Below are 17731 nucleotides of genomic sequence, written 5' to 3'. Positions count from 1 at the left end.
TGACTACGTACCCACTTATGTACTTCAAGGCAAGCTGGTATGTTGAGCGGAACTTGCCGAAGGATCGAACCCGACAATCACGTAACGGCGCGACGGCCGTACATACGGCGTCGACAGTAAGGTCGTCCTTGACAAGGCTCACAGTGTTCACCGTACTGGTATAATCCTTCGAAGGCGACTGTTTGTCAGTATTATCGTGGTTGCTCTAGTACGAGACTTGGGACGATACAGTACCTTCCATCCGAGCGATCCTCCATCGCGGAGTCTTCAGTGTTCACAGCACTCAATGGCGCAAGCAGACCTGGTCTCTCTCGTTCTTCAGTCGAAGAAGGCTTTCCAACATGGAGAGTCCCTGTGCTCCCGAGCGCATGCGTTCACAAATCTATCCGCAGATGTGGCCATAGACGTGCTCGAGCTCGACGCCCGCGTTCGGTACGCTATTGACTACGCCAAAGCGATCACCGCATATCGTGACTGAACGCTACGCTCCCTGATAGATGGATTTCGGACGCTGTGATTGGCCAGCTGAAGGTGGCTGCAGAGGTCGCGAAGAGCATCGAGCAAAAGCGGGCAGAGCTGGAGAGCACTATCGACGTATGTAAACCCACCACTGCAGGCATTATAAACCCTCCGTTAACGATGCGACACCAGGACTACGACCGGCAACGACAACGCCACACGTCGGCGCTGGATGCGATACTGGAAACACTGGGGACGCAGTCGGTCCCCCCGGACTTCTACACGGATCCTGATGCTGAGGATGACGGCGTGTTTGCGTCGCCCGACGAGGTCGAGGATGCGCGAGGGAGCCCTGACACTATCCGAGGTGTCAGACGGCCCAGCAACGCTGGCTCCGCTTCGGCCGTCCTCAAGTCGGACAAGCGAAAGTGGAAGACGCTGCGGGACTTCGTGGACGAACGGGCGATTGAGGATATCCTGGAGTTCATGGAGAATGAGAGGACCGTTCTAGACGTGAGTTTGTTGTATCTCAGTTGACCATATCGGGTCCTTACTCAAGTGCTCTCCAGAAAACCCTGGACGGTATCGCAAGCTTGCCGACCACTATCGAAGCCGCCATTGAAGCCATCGAGAATGCACTGCCTTCCTCTCCGACGGCAAACACACCTGCCGTGCCTTCACCGTATGCACAGTCTCAGCCCCTCTCAATGAACGACCCTACGACGTCCAATCGCTCTCCGCCCGACGGCTCAGCGCAACCCACCCCGGAAGAGCAGACGCCGATGAATCGCTCTTCCCAGCTTCCACCTCTCGAGGCGACCATCTCCCTGCGACCATCGCTCGCACGCGTCTCGGACGTGCTCCGCGTCCAAGAACGCGTCTCAACCGGCATGGCACACCACTTAGAGTCGCTTGCGGCGCACTATGATGCCATGGCCGCGGCACTGAAGGACGGGGAGTCGGGGGCAGCGTTCGACGACGAGGATCTGGCTGGTACGGGGTCTGTACTAGTGTCCACCTTAACTCGGTCTGACAAGTTCTTTTTGCTCCCTTCTCCATTAGAAATGCATCGGGACGCTGGCGAGCTGGGGTCTATCATCGCGGAACTCGAGCAGAGCTGTTCAAGCATCGAGACCGGCTAGTGAGCGTGTCTGTATGCGTTGTGATTGTCGCTCGACACTGATCTATACGGGCAGCGAACAAATGCAGCGATTTCTCTCGACTGCCCAAGGACAGTTGGACACCCACAGGGCGACGCTGGATGATTTGGACGAGCTAGAAGAGATGATGGATGATATGGTCCAGCGCGTTGAGCGCGTTGAGGTAGACCGTGACTGTTCCTTGCTCTGCCTCCGAATTAACAACCCTCCTCGGCGCAGATCCAAATCTCGACGCAAATTACCAACCTGCATGGACATTTAGTGGACCTTGAAAACCTGCAGCTGCGATATATCTCCTATCAATTTTCGTATAACAAGCTGCTGCTCGAACTCGGAAGGTGCGTGGCACACGATGCTGGCGCTTGTGCATGTGTCGCTCATCATGTCGTCGCATTGCAGGCGGAGGCAATACCGGGACGCGGCAGAACGAATCGTCAACGACATGTTGGCACAGCTACACGTTATGGCTGAAGGTACCGCGTCAACGGATCTACATCCTGGGCATACCCTGATTACATACAACCAGAGGAGCACGCCGTTCGTGAGGCGTTCAACCACGAACACGGGCCTAACCTACCAGAAGACCTGTGTCTGTGCATCTCCAATCCGCCTACGCGGTGGGATATCGTGCCCGCATCCTGGGAGACAGGCTCGAGCACCATCGGCCCAGGCCGCACGCCGAGCGCGTCGCGGACGTCCGTGGTGTTGAAGGACAAGGAGGTTTTACCGGAGGTGGATGATGCCTTGCTCAAGGAGGTTCGTTTTTTTTTTTTAAGGTTGCATGTCTCGTTCTGAATCATTTTTGGGTGATGTTGGGCAGGCTAGGGACAATATCGTAGCTGCGAACAACAAGGGCCTTGGAGAAGGCATGGGGCACGAGAGCCTGTGAAATTTTGTACTTTCGTCCCTCGCCGCCGTCCCCCAACGATGGTTAAACACTCACTATGCGACGTTGGTCGACTTGGGCGGGCCGGAGGAGACGATGAAAGACAAAATCGGCAGCGTCGCTCAGAGTTACATGACGGCGGGCTCCCATCAAGAGCCACCTCGACAGGACAGTACGAGCAAATTTGAAGCTATGCAACATGCCTAGCGGGTGCGCTGCTAGTCAAGCAATCGGACCGCAGCATGGATGTACACGTGCTGTGCAGTGTGTGAAGCTATCATTTGCTCCGCGTTCGGGCGGTGAGCGCCTATCATAAATTCGCAGCTATATATCATGCGTATGGCTGCTCGCGCGTCGCAATCTGCCCTTTTGCACCAACACATATTTCGGGCGTGTCTAGTAAATGTCGTTGCGACGATTATCCACTCATTTGGTTGGTGTCGAAGAAGGACTCGGCGGAGCCAATACCAAGGATGAATCTGAGCTGCCCGTGAGGCGAAAGGCTGATTTTGATCGTGATAGTCACTAAATCGTACGTCGTAGGACCATTTACTGGACGATCATCTGCTCTCGAGCCATGCAGGAGATGCTCACGGTCTCGTTGGAGCCTTTCCAGAAGTGGGTAGAGTCGACGTGGACCACACAGCGAACGATCCCGAAGATCCGCTGTACGCACACGACCGAAAGGCGAAGGTAAACCACGATCTCCATTGATAATGCCGCAAGTCACTTAGGCGCCACCTTATCTCGCCGTCCCCCACAGGAGCAGCCGTCGACATCTGACGTGACGGGATGGGACTACGTCTACAAGCGGCTGCAAATATATGATCGGGAAATGATCAAAGGATACTCTGAGGATATCGATAGTCTTCTCATCTTTGTGCGGTTCCTTCTTTATGTTTCCTCTCCTTGCTCACGTATTATACGTTGTAGGCCGGTTTATTTTCTGCAGTCCTTACAGCGTTTCTTGTTGAAGTGTACACCCAGTTGCAGCCGGACAACACTCAATTATCGGTCCAGCTCCTCTCCAACATATCTTTCCAGCTCCAGCAGATCTCCCTGAACCAAGCCGCCCCTGCATCTAGCAATCTGCTGGATATGTCCTTCCAGGCCGACGCGCATGTGGTCGCCATCAATACGCTCTGGTTTCTCAGTCTTGTCCTCGCACTCGCCTCTGCTCTCCTTGGCATATTCGTGAAACAGTGGCTACGGGAGTACATGTCATGGATCAATATTTCGCCGGTTCAGCACGCCATACAACTCCGGGATTTTCGCTATGAAGCATTCCAAAGGTGGAAGGTCCCCGCTATCGTGACGCTCGTTCCTGGTCTCTTGCAGGTTGCGGTTGTGCTGTTCTTTGGAGGACTTGTCGCTTTACTCTGGCCAATCGATACAATTGTATCTGCGGTATGCTGCTCTGCTGCCGGGATGACCATATCGCTGGCGGTACTCGCCGTACTTTTGCCTCTTTGATTCGAAACCTGTCCTTACAAGACTCCTTTCGGATGGACGATTTTGCCCATCCTACGACCGTTCTATCGCTTAATCAAAGGACCTATGAACTCCCTGTACTTCTATGACTGGCCGGACTCGCTGAAAACCGTCGAAAACTTATGTCGTCGTTACGGCTCGCTTCACGCGGACATGTATGCATTTGATAGATGGGATCACCGAGACCTCTCTCTGCGGCGCTTTGGGCGCGATATCGAGAGCCGTATCGCATATCAAATTCACTCGTTACTGTGGCTTGCCTCGCACGAGGAACCCGGCGACGGTGTGATTGCCCAATGCATCTCCGATACACCAGGTCCCCGCGTGCGCACCCGATCCGCCCTCGAATCCAAAGATCCCTCCGCGGTGGTACAATCCTCACTGTCAACGCAGCGCTTGCGTGGGTACTGGAAGGCCATCGCCAAACTATACGATATGCCATGCGATGGAACCACTATCCCTCTGTTTGACACACCTTACCGCGGATGGGTCTATGACGAGGCGAAGGAAAGCTTCGAAACCCATAATTCTCTGCTCGGTAACTTCAAGCCCACGGCATCCTTCAACGACACACAAGATCTGCTGATATTCGACATGATCAAGTCTGGTCTGGAGAGGCTCATGAACCCGTCAACAAGTGATCCCGACCCTGATTTAGTCAGCTATTACATCAAATCTCTAATAGGCATGAGCTTGATCACGAAAAATAGTCAAGTTATACGCGCTTTGTACCCGAAACTCCTGCTAGATAACATCGCAAATTTGTCCCGATCCTCATCTATCGCCGCTGCGGATAAGAAGAAGATTTGCGCCGCAATTCAGCGCTGTGCAGTGAAAATGGATTCCAACTTCCGACCCAGTACGTGCATCATACCTCCGCCTCCGCCATGATCGTACTCACTGTTGACTGAATATTGATAGACGCGAAGGATATGGCCGACACTCTTGACATTTTCCTCTCGTTATATGACCGCGAGACGCTTCGGTCAAGCCCTCTGCAATGCCGTTGCTTCTGGGCCGCGGTTACGTGCATCACCAATACCGGAGTATTGGCGCGTGGCGAGCATAAACGTTCGACGGAGGCCTTCCAACGCTGGCGCACAGTTATGCAAGCGTTTGGAGAATGCTTGATGGACGCGCTATCATTATGGACTGAGCCTGGAAACGAGGCGCATGTTGCCAAAGAAGACTTGCGGGTGGACTGGCCGCTTCTTGTCCTGTTTCTGGGATTCCATCGAGACACCGTACTCGAGTTTTCCATAAAGGTCACGACATCTATTTTGAATGCGGCAGCACGCGGCACGCTCGGAGACCAAGCAGGCATTATCCTGCTCTCATTCATCACAGCGTCGTCGGCTTGGGGGGCATCCTGGCACAATGTGAAGGATATATACAAGTATTTTGGTTTTCGCTTTACACGCCGCAGAAGTGGGGTTGCCGGCCTTCGGTTGGTTCCTCCCAAAGGTATCCTGTCGCATACAAACTCGGGTGAAGAGACGGATTCGAAGCCACGGCTCGATGTAGCAGTCATCAGCGAGATTGTTTCGGACAACGACGGTCGTGATGGCATGCAATCCGATCCGCACACAATGCACACGTCGCAGGAGGTGCCAACTTCCAGGACCCTGAAGGCGCGGGAAACCGGCTCGCAGCCTACCAGCGTGCAGAAACTGGGAAGCGAAGGTGGACAGGTGAACGACAGCGATGACCACTCGCTTCCTCGTGGCGGACACAACTTGCTCAAAGATGCGGAGATAACCTCAATACGTAGTGCTTCATCGAGTCTAGCGGGGGGAGATAGTGGTCAGCCGGATCTCGGCAGACGGCGTACGAGCGAGCGATCAGCGCCTGCCATAGACGGACAGAATGTGGAAGACACGTTGGATAGATCTTCAGCCTACGACCGGGTCCCGTCGTTGGGTCAAGATCGACCGCCACCTCGCGCTGAAAGCCAAGACGGTGGCGGAGGGCGGGCGGGCGCAACAAACAGCGTTCTCATCCGGACAGGCGTCGAGCACGATCGCGCCGACAACGCTGGAGTAGGTGACGTGAATGGCACCGAGTCGTCGCCTGGGGCGGAGGACAGGTAAGGCGACACCGGGGGGGGGGGCGTGTGATGGGAAAATCCGACGTTTGAAGCCAATTTGTTGTTTGAAGCGTAGAAGGTAACGTTGCGCACAATCAATGTTGCATGATATCATATTATACATAATCTGTGTCTTCTTTCGTTGAAAACATCAGCGCACCGAAGATGAGCATGTGTACAACCGCCCGCACCTTCTATGCCCTCACTTCCAGGACTCATCCTCCAGTATACACTGTCTTCCGATCTCATAATGCTCGTCCGTTCTACACGCCAACACCATTATCCCCTGTCCGAATCCTCCCTCTTCCTCCTGTCGTGCCACGGTGATGTCCACCGGCCTCTCCACATCCCTCACACCCGCGTCTTTCTTCGTATCCACGGGGCATCAAGCACAAACACCTCATCCTATCTGCAATGCGCTCCTTGAGCTCAACCGACTTTTCGCGGTTCCCACCCGCGAAGATGAGGGCATCGACGTTTCCATGGAGCACGACGAAATAGGCGCCGAAGTAGCCCAGGACACGGTCCACGAGCATCGAAGCATCAAAGGTTGACCTACAAAACAGAAAAAACACGCTCTTCAGTTTCGCGTTCTTCAGAGCACGGTAAGACAAAGATCACTGCCTCTTCTCGTGCGTATCTCGCTTCGCGATGTCCCTGGAAATCCGCCGAGTCAGCGGCCATAGCCTTCCGCCCGCTCTGCTCGTTCAGGTTCTCCTCCGCCCCATACGCCACAGCCCATATCGCTAGCATGAGCGGGATCGGCGGCGCTGGTGTAGTGAAACTAAAGGTGAGGCGAGGGTCGATCGCGCCGGCGCGGGCAAGTAGCGGGGCAAGGAGAAATTGCACAGCCACGAGCTGCACGGACAATACCCGACCCCACACATCCCCGCGTGCATACCACTTCGTTGCCGCCGCCCCCTCAGCACGCACACTATCAGCTCGCAATCGGATGTTGTCGCGACGATCTCCAACTGCGTTGACCAGCGTCGAAGAAGGCCGCAGGATCGAACGGGGACTTGGGCTGCATGTGACGGTGAGACCGTTGGGCTATGTATCACAGACTGAGGATCGCCAATATGTTACCCGCAGGACGGCTCGCAGGGCAGTCGACCATCCTCGAGTCATATCAATGGCGCTATGCCGTCAGCCGGCGAACCTATGTCCGAGGCTCGAGACGCTGGCGACCCAACGGATAATTATCAGGAACCAACGTCGATACGCGATCCGAGTTGGAAGGTGAACCAGGATCTTCTGAAAAGTGTCCCAGCTTATCAAGGTGTACATTTCGAACAGATCACCCAAGACAGGCCATCAAGATCTGCTGCCACGGGCTGGGACTATGTTTACGGGCGGCTAGAGCAATATGACCGGGAAATGATCAAGGGATATTCCGAGGATATCGACAGTCTCCTCATCTTCGTGCGCTCTCTTTGCCTCCTTCTCCCGCTTTTCTTTACACACCGTGCATTCCAGGCTGGTCTGTTTTCTGCAGTCCTCACCGCGTTCCTGGTCGAAGTGTACAGCCAGTTGCAACCAGACAACACCCAACTGACTGTGCAGCTCCTCTCCAACATGTCTTTGCAACTACAGCAGATTTCATCGAATCAAGCCGCTCCTGCGTCCACCGATCCGCTAAAAAAATCCTTCCAGGCCGACTCGCATGTGGTCGCCGTCAACACTCTTTGGTTTTTGAGCCTCATCCTCGCCCTTGCCTCTGCTCTCCTTGGCATATTCGTGAAACAGTGGCTTCGCGAGTACATGGCATGGCCCAACATCTCTCCCTTTCAACACGCCATACAACTTCGAAAGTTTCGCTACGATGCCTTTCAACGGTGGAAGGTTCCCGCTATAGTGACGCTGGTCCCCGGCCTCTTGCAACTCGCGGTTATGTTGTTCTTCGGCGGGCTTGTCACCCTTCTGTGGCCGATTGACATAACAGTAGCTGCCGTCTGCTGTGCTGCGGCCGGCATGACTATGACCGTGGCAGCGCTTGCTGTACTATTGCCGCTCATGTTCGATGACTGTCCCTACAAGACTCCTTTTGGATGGATGACTTTATCCGTTCTACGACCCTTCTACCGCGCAATCAGAATACCTTTGCAATCTATGTACCATTGGAACTGGCCACTCTCGCTCGAAGCGATTGAAAACGTCTGCTATCGTTATTCCGTCCCTCACGCCGACATGTACGCATTCGATGGTTGGGATCATCGTGATCTTGCCCTGCAGAGCTTCAGGCGCGATTCAGAGAACAGCATCGCCCATCAAACTCACTCGTTGCTATGGCTTGCCGCGCACGAGGAACCCGAAGCCGGTGTGATCGCGCAATGCATATCTGCTACGCCAGGTCCGCGAGTGCGCACCCGTTCTGCCCTCGAATATCTGTCCGTAGAGGACGCATCGTTCCGCGAAATGCCAACCGCGCGTCTGCGTGGGTTCTGGAAGGCCATCTCCGAGCTGTTTGGGATGCCGTGTGTGGGATCCACTATTCCGGCGATGGACGTACTCAGCAGGGAGTGCATTTACGACGATGCCCATGCAACTTTCCATATCCCCCGTCGTGGACTTCGACATGGCGCATACGCCTCCCTGGAATCGTTCAACGCCACACAATGTGTACTTGTCTTCGAGCTTCTCAGGTCCGGTCTCGACACGCTTATGCGCTCCTCAACGAATGCCGTTGACCCCGATAGACTCCGTTATGATTCGTCTGGCCTCTACATCAATTCGCTAGTAATGATGAGCTTTATCACGGTTCAAAATCATCATCTCGGTGCTTCGTACATCACATTCCTCTTGAACATCCTAGCGAGCGTCGAACACCACGCCCATACCACCATCGTTCTTGATATAAAGATATGTGCCGTGATCCGTTCATGTGTGGAATCTATATTCTTTTTCTACTTCACAAGTATGTGCATACCGCCGTATGGTTACAAACGCAGTCAACTGAATATTTGCAGAGGTGGAAGAGATGACTAGCGTCCTTGACCTCGTCTGTCTATGCTATGATCGTGCCGCGTTTCGGTCAAGCCAAGTACATCGTCATCGCTTCTGGACCGCGGTGAGGTGCGTCACCACAGGAATCCTAGCAGAGGATGCAAACGAGGGTGGACGTTCGACGGACTCCATCAGGAAAAATCGGACTATCGAAAGAGACGCTTATTGGGTACCGAAACCCTCTAAAGCTACTAAATGAGCACGGTTTAGTACGTTTTAGGAGGTTTTTAGCAAATCCGGTTTTTCCTGATGTCTGTCCTACGCTGGCGCTCGTCTATGGGATCATTTGCGGAATGCTTGGTGGATGCGCTATCCCTATGGACCGAGCCTGGAAACGAAGTACATGTTCAGGAAGGAGACATGAGAGTGAACTGGGCTCGCCTTATCACATTTCTCGGACGTCATATGGACGCCGCACCCGATTGTTCAAACAGGATCGCAAAGTTTGTGTTGACCGCGCATCGGCGCGGCTCCCTTCCGGACGAGAGGATCATAACTGCATTCATTAGAGAGAGATGGCGTTGGAATGCGAACTGGTGCAGCGCAAGCGACGTACACGAACATTTCGAGATCTGCTCCCCATTGGGCCGTGAAGGGGCTGTTGGACATACACCGAATGCGCCTCGAGATACCCTGTCACACAATCACGGCGAGGAAGTCATCGGCACGACTGTCATAGAAGGCAACGATCCCCTTGGTGAAAGATTTGACCAGCACACGATGGACGCACCAAACGGCGATTCGACTTCTAGGACCCTGCAGGCGCAGAAAATCAACCCTCAGCTTGCGAGTAGCGAGGAGCGACAGCCTGGATCAAGCCAAGAGAGAGTCGCCGACGATCCGCTTCTTCATGCTGGGGCCTTGCGCAACAGATCGTCGGCTGTGGAGGATGGTCAGATGGATCACGGTGAACGGCGTGAGATCGTGCAATCATACCCAGCTGCAGATGGTTATGATGGGGAGGACGGGCTGGATAGGGATAGAGCCCCGGTTCGTGATAGAGGCCCGGCGCCAAAACAAGATTGACCGTCGTCTTGCGTCGAAGACGAGGAAGTTTTATGTAGGAGAGTAAAAAGACAGCCTCGTCATACATACAGGAGTCGAGCCTGGCCGCGCCAACATTCTGCATTGGATGACGCGGGCAGCACTAAGTTCTCGTCTAGGAATGCACGTCCACTAGCTGGGAGGTGAATATACGAAAGTACTTAGTTCATGGTCCTGGATTGGGGATGTTTGAATCAGTGCACACAATAACAAGATGGCATATGTAGTCTCACTTGACGAGCTGATCAATATAAATGGTGAGCCAGTTGCTTACTACGCTCACCAGCGTATCCCGGCCACAGGTTCCAGATTTGTACTTACACTCCGTAGACTGAATTAATTGTTGTTGCAATGCTGCACATTAACCGTGATTTTCAGCCTTTCGCGTTACGTTTGACTGCTTGGTTATATTGTGATGCATTCATTGGCAAGGAAAGACAGCAGTGACCGTGTTACGCCTGTGATGCAACATCTGACCGGTGACGTGTCACGGGTTCGCCGGATGAGCTCGGGTGACGTGCCTTCCGGCTCGACGAGCTATTTCTTCTCGCTGCGGGTGCGGCGGACCTTCGCTAGTGTGCCAACTCCTCCTTGTGTCGTTGCTCTGTACTAATGCACTCTGATTAGACACCAATCAGATACCAAGTACAAAATCCTGAAGTTGCTGCTCATATAGACTGAGGATCGCAAAATGACGAAGTAAATCAGAACTCATGTTGCTCTCTTGCTACTTACATATTGGTTGGACGTCCGTGCAGGTTTCAGTGCCGCTCTCTGTGCTGTCTTGATTTGTCGCTCAACCTTGAGGACACGACATTCTTTCCCGCAGCAGTCCCGCTTGCCGTTCGTCACAAACTCAGTAACCTGAGGGGCGAGATCCTGCGCGTCCGGCGCGAGATGGCTACAGTTCTACAAGAGTATAACGCCGGTCTTCCTGCCCTCAGTCTTCCACCAGAGATTCTCTCTGATGTGCTTTCTCTTGTCCAACATGATCGCCAAGGCGTCTCCGACGAGTATATCCCACAATTCCCGCGATCGGCTCACGTATGCAGCTCTTGGAGGCGCGTCGCGCTGGGAACTCCGGCATTGTGGAACGTCTTGAACATCGCTCGCCCTAAGCTCTCTCTCGCGCTCTACGAGCATTCCTCCTTCCCTGTCAAGGTGTTTGGATCCGCGCGGTGGTCGTCGGTAATCGTGCAAAAGTTCGTAAACCGGGCGCTAGGCGATCCATCGCGTCTCCTGGAATTGGACGTCAAGTTATCGTCTCATATGTTCCCCTTGAGCTTTCGGGGCCCAGCACCTTGGTTGCGGCGCCTAGTTATCGAGCTGCTCGGTTCATATCAGGCCAAGGACTCTGCTATCCGCGAGCGTTTGAATGCGTTGACGGCCCCAGATCTTAGTTCATTGACTTTGATCAATGTGGGCCTTGACTCATGGTCTTCTCCGCTGTTCCTGGCGCCGCGATTGCGCAGTTTGCACATCCACGCCAGCCTAGCGGGCCCTTCCCCATCATTACAGAACATACTGGGAGTTCTCGGGCAACTGCAGCACCTGGAGAAACTGTCGTTGCATCATGCGCTGCCTGTCGCTTCGACGAATTTCGGTGCCCTGCAGTGCGATGTTCAAGGAGAATCCGATAGAGTCGTGGACTTGCTCACTCTCAAGGATCTTGCCATCACAAGCCACCATGCACGAGACTGTCTCTCGTTTCTTCAATGTCTGAGATTCCGACCTCTATGTCGACTCTATCTTTGTTGCGAACAAGGCGGAAAAGCAAAAGCACAACAGATCTGGGACTTTGCGACGATGCATTGCGATGTGCTCCAAGCAAAGGCGCCTTCCGAGGGCGGGGAAAATTCTACGGCCCTCGAGATATCGATGCTCGGCTCCTTCTCCATTTGTTGTGCCCCCTTCTCACAACATTCGCAAAAACCGGAAGAGCATTCGCTCACGATTACGTTCCTGATGGACGATGTAGAAGAGGAGGAGAAGCTTGACATCCTCGAGACGCTGAGTTCTCGGCTGGTCGCTCTCAAACCAGTGGCCCTGTCCTTTGCCGATCGATACAGCGGGTCGTCGCGCGTTTGTTCTGCTCTGCTCCGTCACAATCCTCATGTGCGATCTCTCTCGCTGCGCTGTCCGAGCCTGGCCAGAGACATCCTGCCGATCCTCGTCACTGATGACCTGGCCCCCGACTTGACGTCTCTCGCAATCGCGGTGTTCACCGAGAAACCTCGCTTGGCCGGCGAGATATTGGACTGCTGCGTCGAGCTGTTGGAGAAACGGCGATTACACGACGTCGGTTCAGGCTGTCCATCTTCGACCGTCCAGTTCGTTGAGTTCATCACATTTCCCGGGCGCAGCGTCCGAGATTTCGAGCAGTACAAGGCCATCAAGGCGAGGGCGCGGGTGACGGTGACCGCTGTTTCGGCGTGGTGAGGATGTTCCGTAGCCCTGAATATGCATAATTTTTGACGATACACGATCGGGCTTGCAATTCGACGCGCCTGCGGTATTCTACAGATTGACTGCAGCCTTTGCTTCAGGTAGAAGAGCTCGGAGGTAAGCGTTAATCCGCTCAAACGTCTACACGTCCATGATGTTCGCGTTCGGGACCCTTCTGCTCCTCCACATGGATCATCGTTACCGCATAGGACCATACACCATGTAAGATTGAATGAGACCACCGAGCCCTCTACCCCTTCCTCCCCGCGATGATGAATGCGACAAGATTTCCCAAGAGTGTAGGCGCGGATGCGGTCCACCGGCGGGTCGCAGGCCAACCTACAGACGACGAGAAAAAAAAAAATCAGCATTTTCGGCCTTACGTTTCCGAGCTGAAGGAGACGATACTATCGCAAACCGTCCTCTTCTAGTTCATGTCCCGTTTTCGCGATACCTCTGAGATCGCGGAGCCGGCCATGGCGTACCACCCGTTCTTGTTCATGAATCTCCTTCACGTTCGTCGCGTGCGCGGGATCGTGGGAGATGCGATCAGCGGTGTTGGTGTACCTACTGCCGGAGTATCAGGCTCAGGTTCATCGCGGCCCTGAGGCCGAGGGCCGGGGTGAGGCCCACAGAGGTGTCAATAGAATCGCCGGCCTGGATGGCGCTTGCGTAGGCGCTGATGCCGAGGTAGAGTGCGATGGCGGATACTTGGGAGGTGGGTTCGCGAACGTGGCGAAGACGGTGCGGAGGATGCACGTGTCTGCATCATGTAATATGATATGAGATGAGTGCGGAGGGGCGAGGAAGGGTAGACACGTACATGAAATCCCATGAAGGCCGTATTTTGGAGGCTGCGTTGGCGAGCTATGGAGGAGTTGACGACGTTAGAGGATATGCGGGGATGAAGAGTCTACCGAAGGTTGTGTTGAAATCGTCAATCGAGCGTGCGTTTGGCAGAAATTTGAGCGAGTCCTAAAGGGCTGCCAGGGCGGCGCCGGTGGGTCTATCCAAATGCAAGCGTCAGCATACCATATCATCAGGAATAGGAAGAAGGAGCCGTGCAAAGACGTGAGGTCGGCGAGCATCTCCGTGTAGGGCTTGGAGGATGAAGGAGATAGCGACAGGCTCGAAGTAGTCGCCGTTGTGTACGACGCGGTGCCTGAACTACTCAACGTCTCTCTGCCCGAATTCGATCTCCAAGTGATCCAGGAAGAGAGGGCGGGAGCGTGGTCTCTGATGAAGTTTTCCTTCTCCTTCTTGACGTCGTGACTGGAGTCGGAGAAAGTGTCATTCTCGTTTTGGGATGTGAAGCCCACCTGCCGGGAGGAGAGATAGTCGCCAGAAGGCTCAAGACAAGTATAGACCTGCTTGTAGAGCCCTGAGAACAGGGAAAACTTGGCCTTGTCACGGCCATACGTCTGAGACTTGTCGAAGGTTTCCTGTGTCTGGTCATGAGGAAGAGCTGAAAGGTTAAGGAGGATCTTGAGGGAGGATGAGCCAACGTTGGCGGAGACGATCAAGTCTTGTGGTTGGGCGGGTATGGTCGTCGTCGGCGAAGACGGAAGTAAACATCGTGGGTCCAAATTGTCGACCTGATACGATATGTTTCGCGCTGGTGGTCGGCCTCCGGGCCCCACGGAGCGCGTCCTGGGTCCCAAAGTAAACCCAGACCGTCGCGGTATGTTTGATACGCCAAGCAACGTGTTCCGACAAGGATGGAGTTGTTTTTCATGTTGTATCGAAGGCAATGCGATTGAGTACGTAGCAAAAAAGGGAAGTTCATCAACGAGCAAAGCAGTTGGTGGTGGTGCTCGCGCTCGTCCTCGCCGACTTCATCCTTCTCCAGGTTCTCCTGCTGAGAGCCGTGCGACGTCTTCGGTCCTGGACCGAGCAAGGAACAAGAGGATCTCTATGGAACGGGACATATGCACTCATAAGTACGTATATGGGATGTGGTACACACACGCTGTCAACACACGTACGCCGCAAACTATCCTGGGCCAATATGAAGCTTAGCTCTGCGCTTGAGCGCCTACTGCCAGGAGCTATAAACGCCTTGCGCCGCGCTCCCTCCGCTCCCTCCTCTCTCTATCCATACCACTCACACCTCTTCAACTCGCTTTCGAATGGCGTCGCCACCACCCTCCAGCCCGGTGTTAGACATCACTGAACGAGGGCCTGATCCTCCAGAAGAATCCCTGCTGCATGTGAGACGAGGTCTAGCCCCTTACTGTTCAAACGGCGGTCACTGATTGGTTTACTGTAGGACGTGCCGCACACCGGAAATCGCCGATCCACGAGCCAAGGAGGAGATGCTCGTAACGAAGCTGCCAGGCTCGTAGTGGGCGAATCAGGTCCAGGAACTCAAAACGTCGACGGCTCAGCGGGCAATCGTAACGACCCGCCATCCGCAGACGACCAGAAGACGAAGGTAAGACCTGACATTCTCGGATAACGGTGCAAGTTACTGAAATGCGACCCTTTGACAGCTCGCGCCAGACAAGCCGGCAAAATCAGATGTCTCGGGCTGGGACTACGTGTACAAGCGGCTGCAGATATATGATCTGGAGATGATCAAGGGATACTCGGAGGATATCGATAACCTCCTCATTTTCGTGCGCTATTCTCTTCATCTATCACCGCTCTTGTTAACGCGACGTGCGTTGGTAGGCTGGTCTGTTCTCTGCGGTTCTCACCGCGTTCCTGATCGAAGTGTACACCCAGTTGCAGCCGGACAACACTCAGCTTTCCATCCAGCTCCTATCGAATATTTCTCTCCAGCTCCAACAGATCTCCTTGAACCAAGCCGCCCCTGCGTCCATCGATGCGCTCAACATGTCCTTTCAGGCTGATTCTCATGTGGTCGCGATCAACACCCTCTGGTTCTTGAGCCTTATCCTTGCACTTGCCTCCGCTCTGCTCGGCATATTCGTGAAGCAATGGCTTCGCGAGTACATGGCATGGCCGAATATCTCCCCCGTCCAGCACGCCATACAGCTGCGGAAGTTTCGCTACGATGCCTTTCAAAAATGGAAGGTCCCCACTATTGTGACGTTGGTTCCTGGCCTCTTGCAGCTCGCGGTCGTGCTGTTCTTCGTGGGTCTTGTCACTCTTCTGTGGCCTATTGACACCGTCGTGGCTGGAGTGTGCTGCGCTGCGGCTGGCCTGACCATATCCCTGGCAACGCTGACTGTTCTGCTACCACTTTTTTTCGACACTTGTCCATACAAGACACCCTTTGGTTGGATGATATTGGCGACTCTACGACCATTATATCGCCTCCTTGATAAGTATATGCCGCGGAGAGTGAGAGCGCAATCATCCACTTGGCAAGACCTGGAGTTGATGCTCCTTACCCCGGGATTCAGAGATTACCGTTCGGTCCCCCATGTCGATAGCTACGCTTTCGACGGATGGGATCATCGTGATCTCGCATTACGGCACTTTGAACGTGATCCCGCAAGCAGCATCGCCTCCCAATTCCACTCGCTGCTGTGGCTTGCCTCACACGAGGAACCTGGAGACGGTGTGATTGCGCAATGCATCTCCGATGCACCTGGACCGCGCATGCGCACCCGTGCCGCTCTTAAAACATTGGATGATTCTAATCTCATAATACCGAAGAAGTACTTCCTCCATGGGTGCTGGAAGGCCATCTGCGAACTGCTTGGGAGGCCATGTGTCGGACCCACTATCCCGGCGTTCGATGTACTCGCCAGGGAATGCAACTACGATGATGTCAAGGGTATATTTGATATCTCCTATGACCAACTTTTGCATCGTGCCTTCGATTCACTGACATCCTTCAACGACACACAAGTTATACTCATATTCAAACTACTTCAGTCCGGTCTCGATATGCTCCAGGATATTCTGTTTGGAGACGTCGACGACTGGTCTTACTTCTACGTCAACTCGCTGATCATGATGACCTTGATCGCAGGACAGAGTGACAGTCTCCATTTCACATGCGCCATCTTCCTTCTCGGAAATCTGGCAAACTCCTCGCAGTCCTTCCGGATAGATAGGGTGATTCCGAAGATTTCTGCTATAATTTTCTCCTTTACGAAGATGATACCTTTCTACTCCCTGGGTGCATGCGTACCTTTCCTGTGGCGATAGTAAGGCTGACTGGAAGTTTGCAGATGCGAAAGACATGGCCGCCATGCTTGAGCTTGCATGTTCATGTTACAACCGTGACAAGTTTCGTTCGAGTCAGGGGGAACGTCGTCGCTTCTGGGCCGCGGTGTCGTGCGTCACCAAGGCAAAGTCATACTGGAGCGAGATATATGGTGGGACGGATCACCAACGCTGTTCCAAGGGTATGGTTGTGTTTGGTGACTGTTTGGTTGACGCACTGTCACTATCGATCGAGCCTGGTGACGGAGGCCATGTCGCTGAAAGAGACTTGAGGGTGGACTGGAATGATCTTGTCGGTTTTCTGGGCTACCATTCGGACACCGCCCCCGATTGTTCAAGAAAGGTCGCGAAGTTCATTTCGGAAGCTCATCTGCGCGGGTCCTTCTCGGACGAAATGGTAATGGAGGCATTCATCCGCATGAGCTCCCGGTGGGATGCGGCATGGGGCAATGCAAACGATGTATACGAGTACTTTGGGGTCAACCCAACATCGGGCAGCGGAGGGGCCGTCGGTCCTTCGTCGGATGCGCGCCCAGGCGCCCTGTCAGTGCTACTATCATGCCGATAGATCCTGGACACTTAAGCTTGTTTGCATGATTGTACACGCTCCGTCTACCCGTTCACCTTGATTATTTTTTTGTCTGATAGCACGGAGTCCTATTTGTAGTATACAATAAGAATTTGGATGTTCCGCGAGCTCTTGCTCTCATAAATCGAGGAGCGCGAGAGTGTGTCAGGAAATCAACAGTCCGCCAGATGCTGGACATGTTTCCCACGGCTCCCGCGCCTTCACCTCGACGACCAGCGACGACAATCGACTAGCTACGGCGCAACACACTGTTTACACACAAGATGTCGACATTACGACACTTTCTACATGATTTCCTGCCGACCTGGCGACAAATCCATGGGTCCCTGAGGCAATATAACCCTCATTACCCGGAGATTTGCTTGCTCAAGTCCAGGAGTGCTCCGGCCACCCCAAGCTCCTCATCTCCACCAAGCAGCCTTGGA

General features: G+C 54.0%; 7 protein-coding genes across 7 annotated transcripts; 5 read left to right on the top strand and 2 right to left on the bottom strand.

The window, feature by feature from the left end:
* Window positions 1-187: 187 nt before the first annotated feature.
* PUNSTDRAFT_101708 (uncharacterized protein) lies at window positions 188-2730 on the top strand. Its single transcript, XM_007383001.1, has 10 exons — window positions 188-432; window positions 498-594; window positions 652-972; window positions 1029-1452; window positions 1522-1600; window positions 1656-1782; window positions 1839-1957; window positions 2019-2092; window positions 2146-2375; window positions 2440-2730. The coding sequence occupies exons 1-10, from the start codon at window positions 287-289 to the stop codon at window positions 2506-2508; spliced, it is 1686 nt and encodes a 561-aa protein (XP_007383063.1). The 5' UTR covers window positions 188-286; the 3' UTR covers window positions 2509-2730.
* Window positions 2731-2908: 178 nt separating this feature from the next.
* PUNSTDRAFT_133564 (uncharacterized protein) lies at window positions 2909-6086 on the top strand (the record flags this gene model as incomplete). The annotated part of the gene is made up of 6 exons (XM_007383000.1): window positions 2909-2995; window positions 3049-3198; window positions 3269-3385; window positions 3439-3912; window positions 4000-4855; window positions 4918-6086. 6 exons carry the CDS (start codon window positions 2909-2911, stop codon window positions 6084-6086), a joined length of 2853 nt encoding a protein of 950 aa, XP_007383062.1.
* Window positions 6087-6345: 259 nt separating this feature from the next.
* Window positions 6346-6618, bottom strand: PUNSTDRAFT_66028 (uncharacterized protein; the record flags this gene model as incomplete). The annotated part of the gene is made up of 1 exon (XM_007382999.1): window positions 6346-6618. The coding sequence occupies one exon, from the start codon at window positions 6616-6618 to the stop codon at window positions 6346-6348; it is 273 nt and encodes a 90-aa protein (XP_007383061.1).
* A 625-nt stretch (window positions 6619-7243) lies between these two features.
* Window positions 7244-8224, top strand: PUNSTDRAFT_66519 (uncharacterized protein; the record flags this gene model as incomplete). The annotated part of the gene is made up of 1 exon (XM_007382998.1): window positions 7244-8224. A coding segment is annotated over one exon (981 nt), but the record flags the coding sequence as incomplete, so codon positions are not given.
* A 2802-nt stretch (window positions 8225-11026) lies between these two features.
* On the top strand, window positions 11027-12568 carry PUNSTDRAFT_133562 (uncharacterized protein; the record flags this gene model as incomplete). The annotated part of the gene is made up of 1 exon (XM_007382997.1): window positions 11027-12568. The coding sequence occupies one exon, from the start codon at window positions 11027-11029 to the stop codon at window positions 12566-12568; it is 1542 nt and encodes a 513-aa protein (XP_007383059.1).
* A 113-nt stretch (window positions 12569-12681) lies between these two features.
* PUNSTDRAFT_143222 (uncharacterized protein) lies at window positions 12682-14309 on the bottom strand (the record flags this gene model as incomplete). Its single annotated transcript, XM_007382996.1, has 5 exons — window positions 12682-13144; window positions 13208-13337; window positions 13398-13441; window positions 13492-14099; window positions 14177-14309. The coding sequence occupies 5 exons, from the start codon at window positions 14307-14309 to the stop codon at window positions 13142-13144; spliced, it is 918 nt and encodes a 305-aa protein (XP_007383058.1). The 3' UTR covers window positions 12682-13141.
* A 796-nt stretch (window positions 14310-15105) lies between these two features.
* Window positions 15106-15526, top strand: PUNSTDRAFT_22150 (uncharacterized protein; the record flags this gene model as incomplete). Its single annotated transcript, XM_007382995.1, has 2 exons — window positions 15106-15192; window positions 15248-15526. Coding segments are annotated over 2 exons (366 nt in total), but the record flags the coding sequence as incomplete, so codon positions are not given.
* Window positions 15527-17731: the final 2205 nt, after the last annotated feature.

This window comes from Punctularia strigosozonata, assembly GCF_000264995.1.
Source record: "Punctularia strigosozonata HHB-11173 SS5 unplaced genomic scaffold PUNSTscaffold_5, whole genome shotgun sequence".
Lineage (NCBI taxonomy): Eukaryota > Fungi > Basidiomycota > Agaricomycetes > Corticiales > Punctulariaceae > Punctularia > Punctularia strigosozonata.
This window is presented reverse-complemented; position numbering and strand designations above follow the sequence as displayed.